This window comes from Thalassophryne amazonica, chromosome 10 (genome assembly GCF_902500255.1).
Source record: "Thalassophryne amazonica chromosome 10, fThaAma1.1, whole genome shotgun sequence".
Classification (NCBI taxonomy): domain Eukaryota; kingdom Metazoa; phylum Chordata; class Actinopteri; order Batrachoidiformes; family Batrachoididae; genus Thalassophryne; species Thalassophryne amazonica.
Genome location: NC_047112.1, coordinates 106,315,703 through 106,333,729, shown reverse-complemented (window position 1 = coordinate 106,333,729; position 18,027 = coordinate 106,315,703). Strand labels below are relative to the sequence as shown.

Genomic DNA, 18,027 nt, shown 5'->3' with positions numbered 1-18,027 from the left:
TTTGAACACGTGGCTCGTTGGTCTAGGGGTATGATTCTCGCTTCGGGTGCGAGAGGTCCCGGGTTCAAATCCCGGACGAGCCCGCTGATTTTTCGCTTTTCTCCCAAAATAATTTCATTTTCACTTTAAGTTTGCGCTGGGGTGAAGTAGAGGCTGTACTGTGGGGGAATATCTTTTCTGTAATAGTACATCATAATATAATGTTAGTAACATCTTCCTCGCTTTGGTCCCTTTAAATACACCGACCGTCAACACCATGTCAGCTGGCTCGTTGGTCTAGGGGTATGATTCTCGCTTTGGGTGCGAGAGGTCCCGGGTTCAAATCCCGGACGAGCCCTAATATTTACTGCAATTTTTTAATATTTTAATCAGTTTCTATTGTGTCTTAGTTTATAGATTGTAACCCAGTGTATTTTCAATGTGCACGAGTTTAGTTCTAAATTAATACAGTTGCGTTGTGTTCACTTAGCGTGGGTCGTGCGGAGCCTCTCCACCTGCCGTCCGTCCAAACAAAGACCGCGGCGCTTCAACAGCTGCTGCTCGGGAGGGTTTCAACACGGACCGTGAGAAGAAAACGTCATCTGCTCTACGCCCACAAACACGGACACATTAACAGACAGACACAGAGCATCAACTCCGCCTGTTCTTAATGCCGAACACGCACCAGAGTTGTCTGTAAGTACTTTCTTACGACCTTTATTTTTCAGCACTGGACGAATAAAACTATAAACATCGATCGTTTTTTTTTTTTTATAGTTTTTTAATGAATTATAAATATTCTACGATCGGTTCATATACCTATTATTAATATTTTTTTAATGAATTATAAACATTATAATATCGGTTCATACCTATTATTAATAATTTTTAAATGAATTATAAACATTATAAGATGGTTCATACCTATTATTAATAATTTTTTAATGAATTATAAACATAAGATGGTTCATACCTATTATTAATGGTTTTTAATGAATTATAAACACAAGATCGGTTCACACCTATTATTAATAGTTTTTTTAATGAATTATAAACATTATAAGATGGTTCATACCTATTATTAATAATTTTTTAATGAATTATAAACATTATAAGATGTTCATACCTATTATTAATGGTTTTTAATGAATTATAAACACAAGATCGGTTCATACCTATTATTAATAGTTTTTTAATGAATTATAAACATTATAAGATGGTTCATACCTGTTATTAATACTTTTTAATGAATTATAAACATAAGATGGTTCATACCTATTATTAATAGTTTTTTTGTGAATTATAAACATTATAAGATCGGTTCATATCTGTTATTATTTTTTTCTGAATTACCATTTTGGTGCTGTAACTAGGCACACGTGATCTCTAAACCTGTGATATTTTTCTGTCTAATTATTTTTACACAACACTATTACTATTGTAATACTATGGAATGTTTACAGTTTGTAATACTATGTAATGTAAGTAATACTATGGAATGTTTACAGTTTGTCACTCTATTATATTTTTACATTTTGTTTGTATGTTTTTATTTTGCTATCTGCTGTCTTGTGTTTTCATAATTTAATGTGTTATTATCCTCAGCGTTATTTATGCAGGTATGACTTTGCAACAGGTATCAATTTTACCAAATGCAGAGAGACAATATATTTTAAAATCAAATTTTCTGCTATGTTCTGTTCTTGTGCCCAGCCTCAAACAACAATCTAAACATTATTTGAGAGTGAAAATTTGAAATATCAATGATTAGTAATGCATTTCCAGTTGTGTCCATGTGGACTGACATATACATATTGTGGTTTAACAGGGAGAAGTAAACCAGCCGTCTGGATCCAGCACCTCGAGGGTCTGATAATAAGAACCAGGTTCCACTGGAACTTAAATTTCCACGTACTGTGGCATCAGCGGTTTGGCTTTGGCCATGGTCCTGTGTGAGGACAGGGAGTGCACCATTTGTTTCTTGCCGTACTCTCGGCAGGACAGGGTCCCACGGATGATTCACTGCAGACACACCTTCTGCGAGCCCTGCCTGGAGACCCTGTCCCAGTCCCACAGTGGTCTGCGGACCGTGGGCTGCCCTCTGTGCCGCCGTGTCACCTGCATACAACACGGTGTCAGCCTGCAGGAAGCACTGTGGGTCAACAGCTGGGTGTGGGATCAGATCCCAGAGGACGCGGAGGAAGAGGGGTTAAAAGAAGAAAATGAGGAGGAGAGTGTGGAGGCTGAAAGACGACCATCAAACCAAGCACAGAGGTGGGTTCAGCTACTGTAACACTGACAAGACCATTTAGCTGATCAAATTTCAATTTTTTTTTAATTCTGCTGATAAAAGAATAAAAAGTACAAGATTTACACAGAACAAAAAGTGTGACAATACAAAAAAAAAATTAATTATAGTGAATTACCATTATTTGTTGATTTTCAATTCAACAGATTTATAGACTACAGTACAATTAAAGGTGATTAATGGTGTATGTCAACTGAATCATACATTTTATTTTTGTAAATTGAACAAAACTGGATCTGGCTTGTTAGCTATTTGAAAGTATTACATTTACGAGTATTTGTGAACTTTAAAACTGTAATATACACTGTCAAATAATATGAAGAGGTTAGGACCAGTGGACCCTAGGATCAGTGGACCCTAGGACTAGTGGACCCTAGGATCAGTGGACCCTCGTCGTTTTGTCATAGATGAATATACTAACGTGTTCACGTTTTCTTTTCAATTTCTCCTCCAGGAGCTTCAGGACAAAACTCAAACTCCCAGTATTCTTCAGAAAGTTCAGATTTAAAAAGCAACGTGAAGAGAGGATTGTGGTTAGTGGTAATGTGTAAGTTCTGATGTTGATAAATGGCTCTTAAACCTGTCTCCCATTACTGATTTTTGATACTGATTACCTATGATTTTAACAATAAGTAAATAATTGGATACCCAATTGAGTTTGGGTGCAATCTGTGGTAAAAGTAATGTTCTAGACCATTGTGGGCAGTTTTTAAAAAATTATAATGTTGGGTTAAATTGTGAGCCACAAAATGTGAAAAATGGAATTACATTGGTGCAGATTGCATGGAATTTTGTGTAAAAGTAGGTGAAAGGGGGCAAGTGTGTACAATATGCAGATCCTCTACAACATGAAAAGTATGTTTTGTGAAATTTTAGCTTTTGGTCAAAGTGAGAGGCAACGTAGTAAGAGTAAGTAGCATATTGCACAGAGCCACGTGCAAAAAAGAAGATTGAATACATATAATTGAGTGTCATCAGCATAATCATTACAGTTGTAATCGGATATGTTAGGCAAGAACTTTGGCTACATTTTAAAAAAGATATTCCTCAATTTTGAAATCAGGAATAAAAATCAGTCGTGGCAGATGTCCGTTATATATTCATTTATTTGCAGAGTGTTGGGTTGACGTACGTTTGTTTACCTCTTTTGAAGGGAGATGAAATCCTGGCGGAGGCTCTCAGCTGAAGACACGGATCAACAGTGACACGTTACGGTTCTCCTCAGGATATTTGGGAACAATAGAGCAGAGACATTAGGACCCACGGTCATTGTTTGGTTCCCATCCAAAGGTGCCTCACATTATTTATTCTGAGGTCCACTGTCCCAGCTGGTGCTGTGGGACTTGATTCAGCTGTCACAGCGGCTTGAACAGATGGCCTCCTGAGCATACACACTGATTTTATTTCTTAACATTTTTCATTTAAAATAACTGCACTGGAAATAAAATATTTTAAAATGTTATTTGAAAAATGATTTCTCTTCATATATTGTTGTACCTTTGGAAAGCGTGACATCATCTACACCAGAAAACAACAACAGCAACAACAAAACATTCTGATTTACACAATACATTATGTTGACAAATGACTGAATAAAATGAAGCAGAATGAGATTTACACACAGTTCAGTGTCATTTATATTATTTTTCTGGGGCATGATGAAGAACAGAAACGTGTTAAAAGGCTTGTTGGGCTGTGAAAGTGGATTATGAGCTCTATTCACTGAGCATCTGGCAAATGTTCCACGTGACAGCATATAAGAACACTGGGCCATCACGTGGAACGGAAGCAGCCCTCAGCTTTTGTGTGTTCAAACAAAAGCATATTAATTTAAAAAATATAGGTAAAAGTAAAGGGACACTCAGTGAAGTGTAAGTCAGCAACACACCCTTCATTTATATCAGTGCATAACTTCTCAGCCCCAACCAGTCCCAGCAGAAGACTGCCCCTCCCTGAGCCTGGTTCTGCTGGAGGTTTCTTCCTGTTAAAAGGGAGTTTTTCCTTCCCACTGTAGCCAAGTGCTTGCTCACAGGGGGTCGTTTTGACCGTTGGGGTTTTACATAATTATTGTATGGCCTTGCTGTTATATGGCTGGGGGGGCCTGGCTGCCGGTTTGTTTCTGTTTTTTGGTTTTCCTCCCAGGTGGCGTGCGTTTGGGACTGAGTGGCTGTGTTGCTGAGGCTGTCAGGACCTCACCCTGATCACCTGCGACTCGTCAGGACTCACAGCTGTGGTGCATCTGGATGGATTGGAACATGTTGGCATTTAAGACTGGAGTGCACAGTGTGTATTTGCCAGAGACTCGACCTTGTGACCAGACGGGTGAGATCGTCGTCTCGGGAGCCATCTCATCAGCAGCGGATGCTGAGAACGTCCAGGTTTGATGCACAGTCTGTGAAAGAGGAGGGGGTGAGGTTTCACGCTCGTCAGCACACTTCCTGAGGTACGTTAGATTTTGTGACTAACAGTTATACAGTCAGTAAATGTGGTGTCCCTCACACCTTATTGTATTGAGCTGTTTGTTAGTCATGTATCAGCTTCCACTGCAGTGGAGTTTTGTGAACTGGATGTTCCTGTTGGGAAAGTGTAGGAACACGGACCCACAACAGGGGGCGCAAATGAACGGACAATGGAGTAAGTCAAAATAACAACGCTTTACTGTTGTGAATGTGCACAACGAATACAACCAATTACAGAAATGGACAAAAGTCAATACACAAAGGTGTCGTGTGGGCAGGCTCAAAGATAGGAGACGCCTCTCCAAGGTAAGACTGGAACCACACGGCTTCCTCCGCCACAGGACCCCGGGAATACTGGAGCCGCCAAGTCCCGAACTCCCAGGTGGCCACTGCCTCCGCGTGTCGGACCTGGTACTGCTGGCGAGGGAAAAAGAACAGTTAGATGGGGGCGCGTTTGCACCCAGAACTCCGAACGGCAGGAAAGGTACCTCCACCTCTCGTTGGAACAGTAAACCAATAACTAGCTCAGTCAAAACTGTGTACTCAGTAGGCTTTGATATGTTACCTCTCTGGTAGAAACGATATCTCGGCAATGAGGTGGAGATGCCGTCCTGCTGATATACCCCACTGATGATTGCCGTCAGCTGTCTCAGGTGATGGGTGACAGCTGTCACCGAGGCTGCTCCCGTGAGGCGGCGGCGCCCTCTGGTGCCTGGAGCCCGCACTCCAGGCAGGGCGCCCTCTGGTGATGGTGGGCCAGCAGTACCTCCTCTTCAGCGGCCCACACAACAGTTCCATGCCTGCAGGTTGGGAAGCTGATCAGTAATCAAGCCAGGAAGTGTTTGCTGTTTGTACACCTTTAAGTGTTCTCTCTGTGTGTAGAGTGTGGACTCACATAATGGTTCCTTCTTTCACAGACTCGGTTGTTGCGGCCACCTGGGGGGTGTCGGCGGGGTCCTTGGGTCCGAAACAGCTTCTGGCTCCGGACCGTTAGCGCTGCTGGGAGCGCACCACGCCAGACCGCACCTTTTTGTTATTATATTATCACTGTTATGTATTAAATTCAGTTAGCCTTTGTACCGTGCTCTGCTTATTTCATACTGGGTCCTTCAAACGCTGGTCGGTTCTCCGAGCTGCGTCCGACACATAACACTTGCCTTACAATATAAAGCGCCTTGGGGCAACTGTTTGTTGTGATTTGGCGCTATATAAAAACATTGATTGATTGATTGATTGATTAAATGTACAGTATATGAGTGGTAGCAAATACATTTATGTGATAAAAATAATTGAATTAAAAATGGTCAACCTTTATAGTCACTGACAAATGCTGTTAGATTTATTAAAAAAACCCAAACTAAAAAGCCCAATGATCTTCCTTTGAAGATGTTGGAACAGAATTATTTACCTTCATGCGTATCTTCACATGGCGCGCTCCCAATTTTTTGAAACACCACTTAAATCTATAAAGCAGTTTTGGCAGAGCTGCACTTTACATGATTGAGTGACAGACAGATGACCTGTTAATAAGCAGGAGTGGGAGTTGGCAGGACATACATGTCTACACCATTATGTCCCGAATCCTGGAGATGGCATTGAAGGAGAAGACCTACCTCGCTGGCAATGGACCCTCCTGAACCGCCTACGCACAGGGGTCAGCTGCTTCAAAGCGTCCATGAAGAAGTGGGGCCTAACAGACAGCGCAGCGTGTGAGTGCGAGGAGCCTGAGTCGACTGCCAATCACATTATCACCGCCTGTCTTCTGCACAGACCACCTTCAGAGGAGGGCCTTTTCAGAGAGGGACCTGAGACGAGGGCATGGCTACACAACACAATGCTGGACATATGATGACAATGCATGAAAGAAGTGTTAATAAGTTAGTAAAACTGAAATGTAAGGCAAACGTTCAAAACTAGCTAACATGAGTGTTCATCTGGAGCCACGTGACAGACTCAGTACATTAAACAAGCTAGATAGTTACCTATACTTTAACTGACTTTAACTGACCACTGTTATCATTGGCTTGCACCACACACTGAACCGTGGGCTTAATTGAGCTGCTGTAATGACGGGAGTGAATGTTAAGAACCACCGGTATAAGATTCTTCGAAGCACGACTATAGCAAATAGTGTTTTAATATTGACATTTACAGCTAAGAGTGCTGTATAAATGTTTTGAGTACCCCAAACTGTTTTATTTTTACCTCTTTTAGGGAATCGGAGGGCTGGTGCATTGGTAGTGTACTCTGCAGAGCAGTAGCGTAGCTTGGCACAGCTGATCGTCGACACAACATTTGAGACATTTTGTGATGTAAACTCGACATATGCAGTGTTATCACTGGCATCTGGTGCATCATTGAACATGTTTGACATATTGCTTCACATTTCTTCATATTTTTTTCTATATACTTCTTCATGCCCAAGAGATCCAGAGGAGGTGGTGCGTCCAATCAAACCTCCGTCATTGGCCAGCAGAGACAAACGGAGCATCAATGGTGTCCTAGCAGAGGTAACATAGTGGTAGCGGAGTTCAACCCTTGCCGGTGTGGCAGACCAAATAGTCCGCCCCTAAAAATTGGTCTGCCCTGCCTCCACTGCAACATGCGTCACTTCATGACGAAGTGGTGTAGAGGAGGATTTTCTTAAAAAGAAGACCTGAAAGTTCAGCTACAATTTGACAGAAGGTACATCTGATATGTAAGTCTAGATCTGATGTTTTGGTGAAAGAAAATGCCCTTCTGTCTCCCCCGGAACCCAAAGACTTTGGTTTCCCGGACGCTGCCTGACGGGTCATGCATGGGAATAACAGTGCCGGATCACGAGTTGGCATCATTATGGTCTGAACTATGAAGGTGTCTGATCGTCTTCAAACCTCTGACTTTCATTCTTGATTAATGAAAACATTCTTGCCAAATGCTTTTGCTTTCATCCGTCTTGCGCCAGTCCAAGAATTTCACCTCGAGCAGCACAATACGACTGCCCCCAGCCGTCCCTCTTAATCATAGCCTTGGTTCAGAGAACTAGCTGGGGTATTCAGGTGACCAGACCTACTTTGAACACTAATTTTTTCAAAGTAAATGCTTCAGACCCAGCGGGACACTCAGCTAAGAGCATTGAGGGAGCGCCAAGAGACAGGGGCTGGGACAGACGGCAGCTCACCTCGTGGCGGGCCGTCTGCTCGATCCCGAGATCCAACTATGAGCTTTTTAACTGCAGCAACTTTAAGATACGTTATTGGAGCTGGAATTACTGCAGCTTCTGGCACCAGATAGACACAAAATACTGATAAACAGAGAGAGAAATGACTTTGTTTTAAATGGCCGCTCACACGTGTTGGCTGTGTTTGGTACTAGTGAACTCTGACCTCTTCCACAATGCAATGGCTCACCTGAGACTCTGATATGGCTCATACTGGTTTTGAAAATGGATTCATTGTCAGCATATTGTCCTGGACTGAACCACAAACAAACTTGACTCCAAAATAACGGGTGACAGATCACACACACCAAACCCCGACCTTAGAGCCGTTAGCGTCACGCTCAGATGTGGTTTTAATACCGGGGGGGGGGGGGGGGGGGGTCTGAGACATTCAGGCTGTTGTTGTGAGGTTGGAGCTAGAAATCCGTTAGCCGTCGCACCGGTTTGGTGGAGAACGCGTTGGAACAGGCTGTGAGCGCTGCACGGTTGTGAAATACAGACAAATCCACAAACTTAGTCATTCTTGTTCTGCTTCAGAGCGCAGCCTCTGGATTCCCACACGCGTCTGCAGACATCTCCATAACTCCAAAGACGGATCCGAGTCTACGTCACTGTCCACATGAAGGAAGCAAAGCCACAAAAACAAAACACAAACAGTCTGTCACCGTCTGAAACCTGCTGCCATCCAACAGCTTCCAGTGCAGGTCAGAATCAGCAGTAATGATGGTACTACAAATACAGTACAGACAGGCCCATAAGTGTTTGGACAGTAACACATTTGACCAATACAATGGGGATAAACAATGAAGAGGCGTTTGTAAGTGCTGGGATAGGCTCCAACACCCCCACTTAACCCTTCACTGGAACAGGTGTGTTTTGCAAATTAATGAGTAACTGGATTTTGTTTTTGAAGATAATTACTTTTACAGCAAATTTCGGTTCAATTCATTATTTTTTATTTGAGTAACAGATTTACATAGTTGTAAGCAGACATTTGGTAAGGTAGATATATACAGTACATGATGCCCAAAAGTAGTAGGCTGAAGCAAAGCTTATAAATACCTGCACCCCTCCATACTGTTTACAGCAGGTACATTCCAGATCGGATTATATGGAGTGCGTACACATATACATTGCATTGTTTGTTGTGCAAATTGAATATTAGAAAGCACAGAAATTTGTCAGTTTTGGTCTACGACCCTTGACGTGTTTTTAAAATCATTCATAGTTGTACAAATAATAGACAAGAGGAAAATGAAAAAAGAAAAAAAATTGAGTCATTAACAAGGTCCTTAGTAAAAAAATAATAACACCATATTTACAATCATTTATGATTATACAGATTAAAAAAGCTCCTGTTAAATGCTAGTTACTTCTTTTTCACATTCCAGTAATAAACCTTTAGAAACCTTTTTAAAGTGTGGTAGATTCTTACAAAGTTTGGCATTTGCTTCTAAACTATTCCATGTTTCCACTCAAAGTTTCCATGTTTTCAAAGTAGTTAGGAAGAATTATTTTTTTTATGATTTGTCTGATCTCTCAAATCATACTGGTCAACATTGAAAACATGTTTAAAATACTTTGAGGAAGCGACTTTTCTGTAACTCTGAATAGGATTTGAGCAATTGTGAATTCAACCAGGTCACTAAATTTCAATATTTTAGATTGGAGGACCAGGGCATTTGTGTGCTCCCTATATCCTACTAAATGGATTATTCTGATTGGCCTTTTCTGATTGTAGAGGCCAATTGGGGGGCAATATTTATAAAATATTTGTTAAACTCACTCACAATTTTGATAGGATTTTTAATGTTTTCACCATTAATGATAAAACTGTCCAGTAGACTGTTATTTTTAGTTCTTCTTCCAATTACGTCATTTATGAGTTGGAGGAGATTTTTTTTAATGAAAGATGTGCGGACAGGTCCGCGCGTCGGGACGCAGCCGGCGCAGTGCGGCGCCACAGGAAAAACACCTCCGTGTTGATAACCATTTGTAAAATCCAGGCGGCTTTTGATGGCTTTCAGTGGAGTGAGTATATGAGAAATTGTTTAACAGTTGGGCATGTTCCAACTTGTCCTTAAGGCTTCCAAAAGAGGTGTTTTTCCTGTGGCGGAGCGTCGCGGCGGCTGCGAGTCGATGCTGCAATCCGTCCGCACGTCTTTCATTAAAAAAATCTCCTTTAACAGTGGAATATCCGGATAAAATGCTGAAACCGACTTCTTCTGAAACTTCTCTGTTCTCTCACGACGTCCTGGATCAATAGAGCCTGAAATGTGGAGGTTTTCAGCTTGAAACAGGCTGACGACGGCGCCTGAGAGCGCTGCGCGATGTCCCGCACCGTGGGAAGTCCTTAAAGCGACTTATCACCTCAAAATCTCTCATCAGCCGTTAAAATTTTCACCGAAAACCAGCTTAATTTTTCGAACCGTGTCCACTTCGATGTGCCTCACAGGTTTAGAAAAAATTTTGATCAAACAAAGCACCAGTCTCTCAGCAACTTCTCAGACAAAGGAATTCCGATGAGGGGCTGGATGACTCCTCCCACAAGGAGTGCTCACAGGCGAATGACGTCACCGACAGGCGTGGAAAAACTCACGCATGCGCACGAGGGTTCAAGCATGTCTGATGTAAAAACATATGAATGAAATCCATATAGTTTTTGAAAAAAATAAAAAGGACCTATACTTTATTGACAGACCTCGTATAGTATAGTTTTTTACAATTTCATATTATATTTGTTAGTTTGTTTTTGTACCTTTTATATTTCATTTCTGAGTCACTTGCTCTTTTAAGAAGAAAATTTCTGTGCAGCGAGTTCTTTTTCTTACATGCATTTGCTAAGCCCTTAGTAATCCAAGGATTCCTTTTCTTTTTGTTTTTGCATTCAATTTTGACCTTGGGAAAATGCAGGTCATTGATTGACATGAAAGTTTTAAAAACTTATTGTATGCTGCATTAACATCAACTTCCTTATAAACAAAATTACAATTTTGATTTGATAGACTGGCTTTTAAATGCATTAAATGATTTTTCATTTGTCAGTCTTATGACAAGTAAAATAATTTTCAACTTAAATCTTTTTTTAAGGTGTACAGCACACAAACGGGTAAGTGGTCACTTACATCAGTAATTAAAATACCACTGGGAAAATCTTTATGAAGAACATTAGTGAATATGTTATTGATTAATGAACAACTATGTGAGGTTATTGTTACTAGTTGTGTTAGTTTTGGATATAACGATGGACCATAGAGTGTTTAGAAAGTTTTCTGTGGGCCTATGTGTTTTAGCTTCCAATAAATCAATATTAAAATCACCACAGATTAACACATCACTTTGATCTGAATTTGTGAAAGTTCTTTCTATGCACTCTGTAAATCTGTCCATTTTTGATCCAGGTGTTCTATAAATGCAGCTAATCAGTGTGTTTTTTCTTCTTTCAAAAGATAGTTCCACAGTGAGACACTCCATTAGATCGTCTATTGTTGTAGTCACATTTCCAACAACTTTTTTCTCAACCACTCCTCCTGTTTTATAATTTCTGTTTTGTTTAAACAATTTACTTTAAATACATCAGAGAATGGATACATGAGCAAGGGACTGAGTATGTCTTGGACTTCATTTCGTCACTAAATACAGTGTGGTGCAGTATGTAAATCTGTCTGGAGGAGGAGACCAGTGTAGGAGGTACAGGCCTCTGTGACTGTGCCTACAGAAACCGCGCTGAGGGCAGCGTTTGTCTGTTGCACCACCAGTTATACAGGTTCATGGTGGAGCAGAACAGAGACTTTTCTTCGAGGGAAGACATAAAATTTTAAATAGTTTGCCAGAAGACACACAGTCACTCGTCTTTTACTGGCCTCCTTCTTTCATGGTCACTCCGCTTTTGAGACCTGCCTACTCCAGACAGATTTGTTGGCCAAATGATTAGTGCACTGGGTTTCAGTGCAAAAGCTTCCATCCCTGCTACATTTCTCCATGTAATGTGGAGTTGCATAAGGAAAGGCATCCGGGGTAAAACTTGTGCCAAATCAACATGCAGATCCATTTTGAATTTGCTGTGGCGTCCCCAAGTGAAAACAAGGGAGCAGCCGACAGGACTTAATGTCATCCTGTTTGTATTTATTAATGACTGTTGAAAATTAAGTCCAAGACATATTCAGTAACTTTGAGATGTTCATGTATCCATCTCCTGACTTATCTAAAGAAACTTATCTGAAACCGATTATTTGTTTTAATTGTAATTTTTAGATTGCGTTTGTCCAATGACATATGGCCTCTGAAAACAGAGGGACTGTGTTTAAAAACAACTGTAATTCCTTAATGGCTAATGTGATATTTCTGTTAAATGCCTTGAATTAAAGCTAACAATCTACATTTCAAGCACATCTTGATTATTTCATTTCACCTTCATTATGTTGGTGTACAGAGGATTTCTTTTTAAAGGTCATTGTCCAAATACCTATGGACCTGACTATGTGTTGGGGATTCTGAACAAAACAAAGGTGTAGTAGAGCTTTCAAAATACAACATATTACTCCAAGCATCATGAGTCAGCCTAAAGGAATTAGAATCCAAAATAGATACCTGCATTCCTGACGAGCTTTTGCAATGCACTACACCTGCATCACTACAGTGTTTTACACAACTGACCCAGTTACAAACCCAGGATTACTGTTCCACCACAGCATGTCGACATTCTGCACAAAATAAGCTCCTTGGTCTGGTAGTTCTAGTTATGTAGCCTGTACAGCTCAATATAAAGCAACGCGATCTTTTTTTTTTTTTGGTAATTGAAGTCACTGGGGTCACTCACACACCTGTAAGAAAATTTTTGTTAAACCGAGCACTGCTTCAAATTATACAAACATGGTTCCGCCTCATGCCCCGCCCTCAACACGCCCACATTCAACCACAAATGGTCAATGCAAAACTACTCATGAATATTCAAGTACACCAAGTCTGAAATGTGTACTTATTATGGCAACCAAGAGGAAGAGAAAGGGGGAAAAAAAAAATAAATAAATAAAATTCTGAAACAGAAATAGAGGTGCTTGTGTGTGATCACAGCAGTGACATCACAAAAAACAACAAATACAGCAAGTGGCAACACTAAATCAAATCAAATCAAATCAATTTTATTTATATAGCGCCAAATCACAACAAACAGTTGCCCCAAGGCGCATTATATTGTAAGGCAAAAGCCATACAATAATTACGGAAAAACCCCAACGGTCAAAATGACCCCCTGTGAGCAAGCACTTGGAGACAGTAGGAAGGAAAAACTCCCTTTTAACAGGAAGAAACCTCCAGCAGAACCAGGCTCAGGGAGGGGCAGTCTTCTGCTGGGACTGGTTGGGGCTGAGGGAGGAACCAGGAAAAAGACATGCTGTGGAAGAGAGCAGAGATCAATCACAAATGATTAAATTGCAGAGTGGTGCATACAGAGCAAAAAGAGAAAGAAACACTCAGTGCATCATGGGAACCCCCCAGCAGTCTAAGTCTATAGCAGCATAACTAAGGGATGGTTCAGGGTCACCTGATCCAGCCCTAACTATAAGCTTGAGCAAAAAGGAAAGTTTTAAGCTTAATCTTAAAAGTAGAGAGGGTGTCTGTCTCCCTGATCTGAATTGGGAGCTGGTTCCACAGGAGAGGAGCCTGAAAGCTGAAGGCTCTGCCTCCCATTCTACTCTTACAAACCCTACGAACTACAAGTAAGCCTGCAGTCTGAGAGGGAAGCGCTCTATTGGGGTGATATGGTACTATGAGGTCCCTAAGATAAGATGGGACCTGATTATTCAAACCCTTATAAGTAAGAAGAAGAATTGTAAATTCTATTCTAGAATTAACAGTAAGCCAATGAAGAGAGGCCAATATGGGTGAGATATGCTCTCTCCTTCTAGTCCCTGTCAGTACTCTAGCTGCAGCATTTTGAATTAACTGAAGGCTTTTCGGGGAACTTTTAGGACAACCTGATAATAATGAATTACAATAGTCCAGCCTAGAGGAAATAAATGCATGAATTAGTTTTTCAGCATCACTCTGAGACAAGACCTTTCTAATATTAGAGATATTGCGCAAATGCAAAAAAGCAGTCCTACATATTTGTTTAATATGCGCATTGAATGACATATCCTGATCAAAAATGACTCCAAGATTTCTCACAGTATTACTAGAGGTCAGGGTAATGCCATCCAGAGTAAGGATCTGGTTAGACACCATGTTTCTAAGATTTGTGGGGCCAAGTACAATAACTTCAGTGTTATCTGAGTTTAAAAGCAGGAAATTAGAGGTCATCCATGTCTTTATGTCTGTAAGACAATCCTGCAGTTTAGCTAATTGGTGTGTGTCCTCTGGCTTCATGGATAGATAAAGCTGGGTATCATCTGCGTAACAATGAAAAATTTAAGCAATGCCGTCTAATACTGCACTTTATACTGCATGTATAAAGTGAATAAAATTGGTCCTAGCACAGAACCTTGTGGAACTCCATAATTAACCTTAGTCTGTGAAGAAGATTCCCCATTTCAAATCAAATCAAATCAATTTTATTTATATAGCGCCAAATCACAACAAACAGTTGCCCCAAGGCGCGTTATATTGTAAGGCAAAAGCCATACAATAATTACGGAAAAACCCCAACGGTCAAAACGACCCCCTTACAATTATGCCTCACATTCACCCCAATGTCAGGTTGCTGCCATACAAGGCACTCACTACACACTGGGAGCAATAGGGGATTAAAGACCTTGCCTAAGGGCCCTTAGTGATTTTCCAGTCAGGCGGGGATTTGAACCACAGATCAGTGCAGAAACCACGTGTCTGAAGAAAAATCCTTGGAAATGTTTTCTGTTGTTGTTGTTTGTTACCTCAAAATTTCTGATTACTGTTTAAAAAAGTTTAGAACACTTGTAATTAAAATAGCTAAATCAATAAATGGTTCTTTAAAAACCTTTCATCTATAAATTAAAACCACCTGTTATTTCAGATTAGATAATTTCTTGTTTAACATACGGAACCTTAGACATTTATTTTTAGACAAATAAAATAACATGGAAATTTGTACGTTTTTTAAGTCTGGTAGATTATTACTTGATTATTCAAGCTACCTCAAGGAGAAGTGCAGTGTTTAAATGATAAATAATAAAATAAGGTGATTAAAATGAAATTATTATATATTTAGCATTTGTTCATTGTTCATTCAGTTTTTTTAAAGTATCGGATCGGGACTCGGTATCGGCAGATACTCAAAATCAGATGACTCGGAATCGGATCGGGGCCAAAAAAACCTGATCGGGACATCCCTAGTATTTACAGACGTGATCACATGGGCTCTGAACAGCCACGTCTGAGCGCACACAGCCGGGCTACAGCGGGCGCACACAGCGCATGTTGGCAGGCTGTTCAATGTGAAATGGACAGATCAGATCGTCAGATCATGCAGCAGGCGATCTGAATGTCACGTGTCTTCTACCTGACACGTGTCCAGCAGAAGACGCTGGACAATATAACAAGCCAGCAGCGCCATAAATACGCCACTTTCATTCACATATCACCAAAAATACGCCGTAACAAACGCTGTTTTGTCAGTTATTACGGCTTCTTTTTCCCATTTAAAAAAAAAATACATTTATCCTCTTGTTGATTTTAGCCATTTTACACTCCTGTTATAAGACAGTGATTGTAACGCAATGGTAAAGTTTCAGTCTGGAAATCTGAGCTTTTGTAAATTGCAGGTTAAAATCCCGTGAGTGGCATTTATTTTTTATTTAACCGCAGGGTTCTGTACTGCTTCCCCTTTTATTTATTTATTATTATCTGAGTTTAAAAGCAGGAAATTAGAGGTCATCCATGTCCTTATGTCTGTAAGACAATCCTGCAGTTTAGCTAATTAGTGTGTGTCCTCTGGCTTCATGGATAGATAAAGCTGAGTATCAATGAAACAATGAAAATTTAAGCAATGCTGTCTAATAATACTGCCTAAGGCAAGCATGTATAAAGTGAATAAAATTGGTCCTAGTAAGTAACTAATGAAAATAACTCAGACAGAACAATCGGAGAGAGAGAGTCTAACCAAATACCAGCATCACTGAAAGCAGCCAAAGAGAACGATATGTCTTTGGGATGGTTATGAGTAATTTTTTCTCTAATAGTTAAAATTTTATTAGCAAAGAAAGTCATGAAGTCATTACTAGTTAAAGTTAAAGCAATACTCGGCTTAATAGAGCTCTGACTCTGTCAGCCTGGCTACAGTGCTGAAAAGAAACCTGGGGTTGTTCTTATTTTCTTCAATTAGTGATGAGTAGTAAGATGTCCTAGCTTTACGGAGGGCTTTTTTTATAGAGCAACTGACTCTTTTTCCAGGCTAAGTGAAGATCTTCGAAATTAGTGAGACGCCGTTTTCTCTCCAACTTATGGGTTATTTGCTTTAAGCTGCGAGTTTGTGAATTATACCACGTAGTCAGGCACTTCTGATTTAAGGCTCTCTTTTTCAGAGGAGCTACAGCATCCAAAGTTGTCCTCAATGAGGATGTAAAACTATTGATGAGATAATCTATCTCCAAACACTAGGTGTCAACAAAGAGCCAACAAGTAGCTTTGAATGCAGCGACTCATTACACCATCCACCTGTACTGCAGCATACTTCTTTATTTTAAGGTCAGAATTAGTTATGGATACACCTTTAACAACCATTAACAATCTCACAAGAAAGAGCCTGAACCTTTACAAATAACAGAATAACTATACAATTATTAATCGTTACAGCTGTCTTAGAATCCTTTGTGATGCTGTGATATTAAATGTGTAAGATCAGAGTTGGCTTATAAAGTTGTGCTCAAATGTTTACATACCCTGCTAGGATTTTTGTTTTTTTGGCCATTTTCACAGAATATGAATAACACTCATTCATGGTTAGTGGTTGGGTGAAGCCATTTATTGTCAAACAAGTGGTTACTCTTTTTAAATCATAATGACAACAGAAACGACTCAAATGACCCTGATCAAGTTTACATACCTCTGTTCTCAATGACAGCTTGGACTCTTTTGTGGTCGTTGTGGACGAGGCTCTCTGATGGTGAAGCTGCCACTGAATATGTCTCGGACTTTATTTACATCAATTACAAAGAAATACAAACAGCTGTGTACTGGGCACATTTTGCATTTTGTGTCACTACTCTTGCCTTCATAGTGGAGTCCACTAGACTAATAAATAAGGCCAGAGACCCTCATGTACCTCCCCGCCCCCAAAAGTACAGATTGGTCTGGTCATCCCTGCACTGAAAGGCAGAAGTGGGACGAAGTCACTGTGAAGTCATTCTCAAGTCATCAATCTGCAAGTCCTAAGTCATCTCAAGTCAGCTTGCAAACAATTGGTGGTCATTATGACTTGGGACTTGCCGATTCATGACTTGAGACTGACTTGATGGTGACTTCGTCCCACCTCTGCTGAAAGGTACTGTACACCTGCACACCAATCACATGCTTTTTTGGCACAGTCCCATCCCATTACATTTTATTTATTAACAGTGAACATAGTCGTGCCTATTTGACTTTTTTTTTTTTTCATTTATATAGCACCAAATCACAACAGAGTTGCCTCAAGGCGCTTCACACAAGTAAGGTCTAACCTTAGTAACCCCCAGAGCAGCAGTGGCAAGGAAAAACTCCCTCTGAGGAAGAAACTTCAGGCAGACCAGACTCAAAGCGGTGACACTCTGCTTGGGCCATGCGACAGACATAAATTACAAAACAACATTTGACTCTTTTACTTCTTACATAAGTATTTTTCCCTTTCTTTTTATCATTGTTGTTTATGAACCAATAACACTTGAATAAATTCATTGCATGTGTGAACTTACTTGGCAATAAATTCGATGCTGAGTAGAGCAGAGAAGGATATTCTTTCACCAAAACAGATCAAATCAAGGCTTACATCTCAGATGTACAGTAGTGTTCAGAATAATAGTAGTGCTATGTGACTTAAAGATTAATCCAGGTTTTAAGTATATTATTGTTACATAGGAAACAAGGTACCAGTAGATTCAGTAGATTCTCACAAATCCAACAAGACCAAGCAT

The 18,027-nt window shown here is 40.3% G+C and overlaps 1 protein-coding gene and 2 non-coding genes across 3 annotated transcripts; all 3 read left to right on the top strand.

Moving 5' to 3' along the window:
* The first annotated feature begins 11 nt into the window (after positions 1-11).
* trnap-cgg lies at positions 12-83 on the top strand. Its single transcript has one exon. It is a non-coding gene; the product is annotated as a tRNA-Pro (tRNA).
* A 182-nt stretch (positions 84-265) lies between these two features.
* trnap-ugg lies at positions 266-337 on the top strand. Its single transcript has one exon. It is a non-coding gene; the product is annotated as a tRNA-Pro (tRNA).
* A 49-nt stretch (positions 338-386) lies between these two features.
* im:7152348 (uncharacterized protein LOC559250 homolog) lies at positions 387-4,039 on the top strand. The gene is made up of 4 exons (XM_034180710.1): positions 387-675; positions 1,808-2,253; positions 2,742-2,834; positions 3,441-4,039. Exons 2-4 carry the CDS (start codon positions 1,922-1,924, stop codon positions 3,490-3,492), a joined length of 477 nt encoding a protein of 158 aa, XP_034036601.1. The 5' UTR covers positions 387-675; positions 1,808-1,921; the 3' UTR covers positions 3,493-4,039.
* Positions 4,040-18,027: the final 13,988 nt, after the last annotated feature.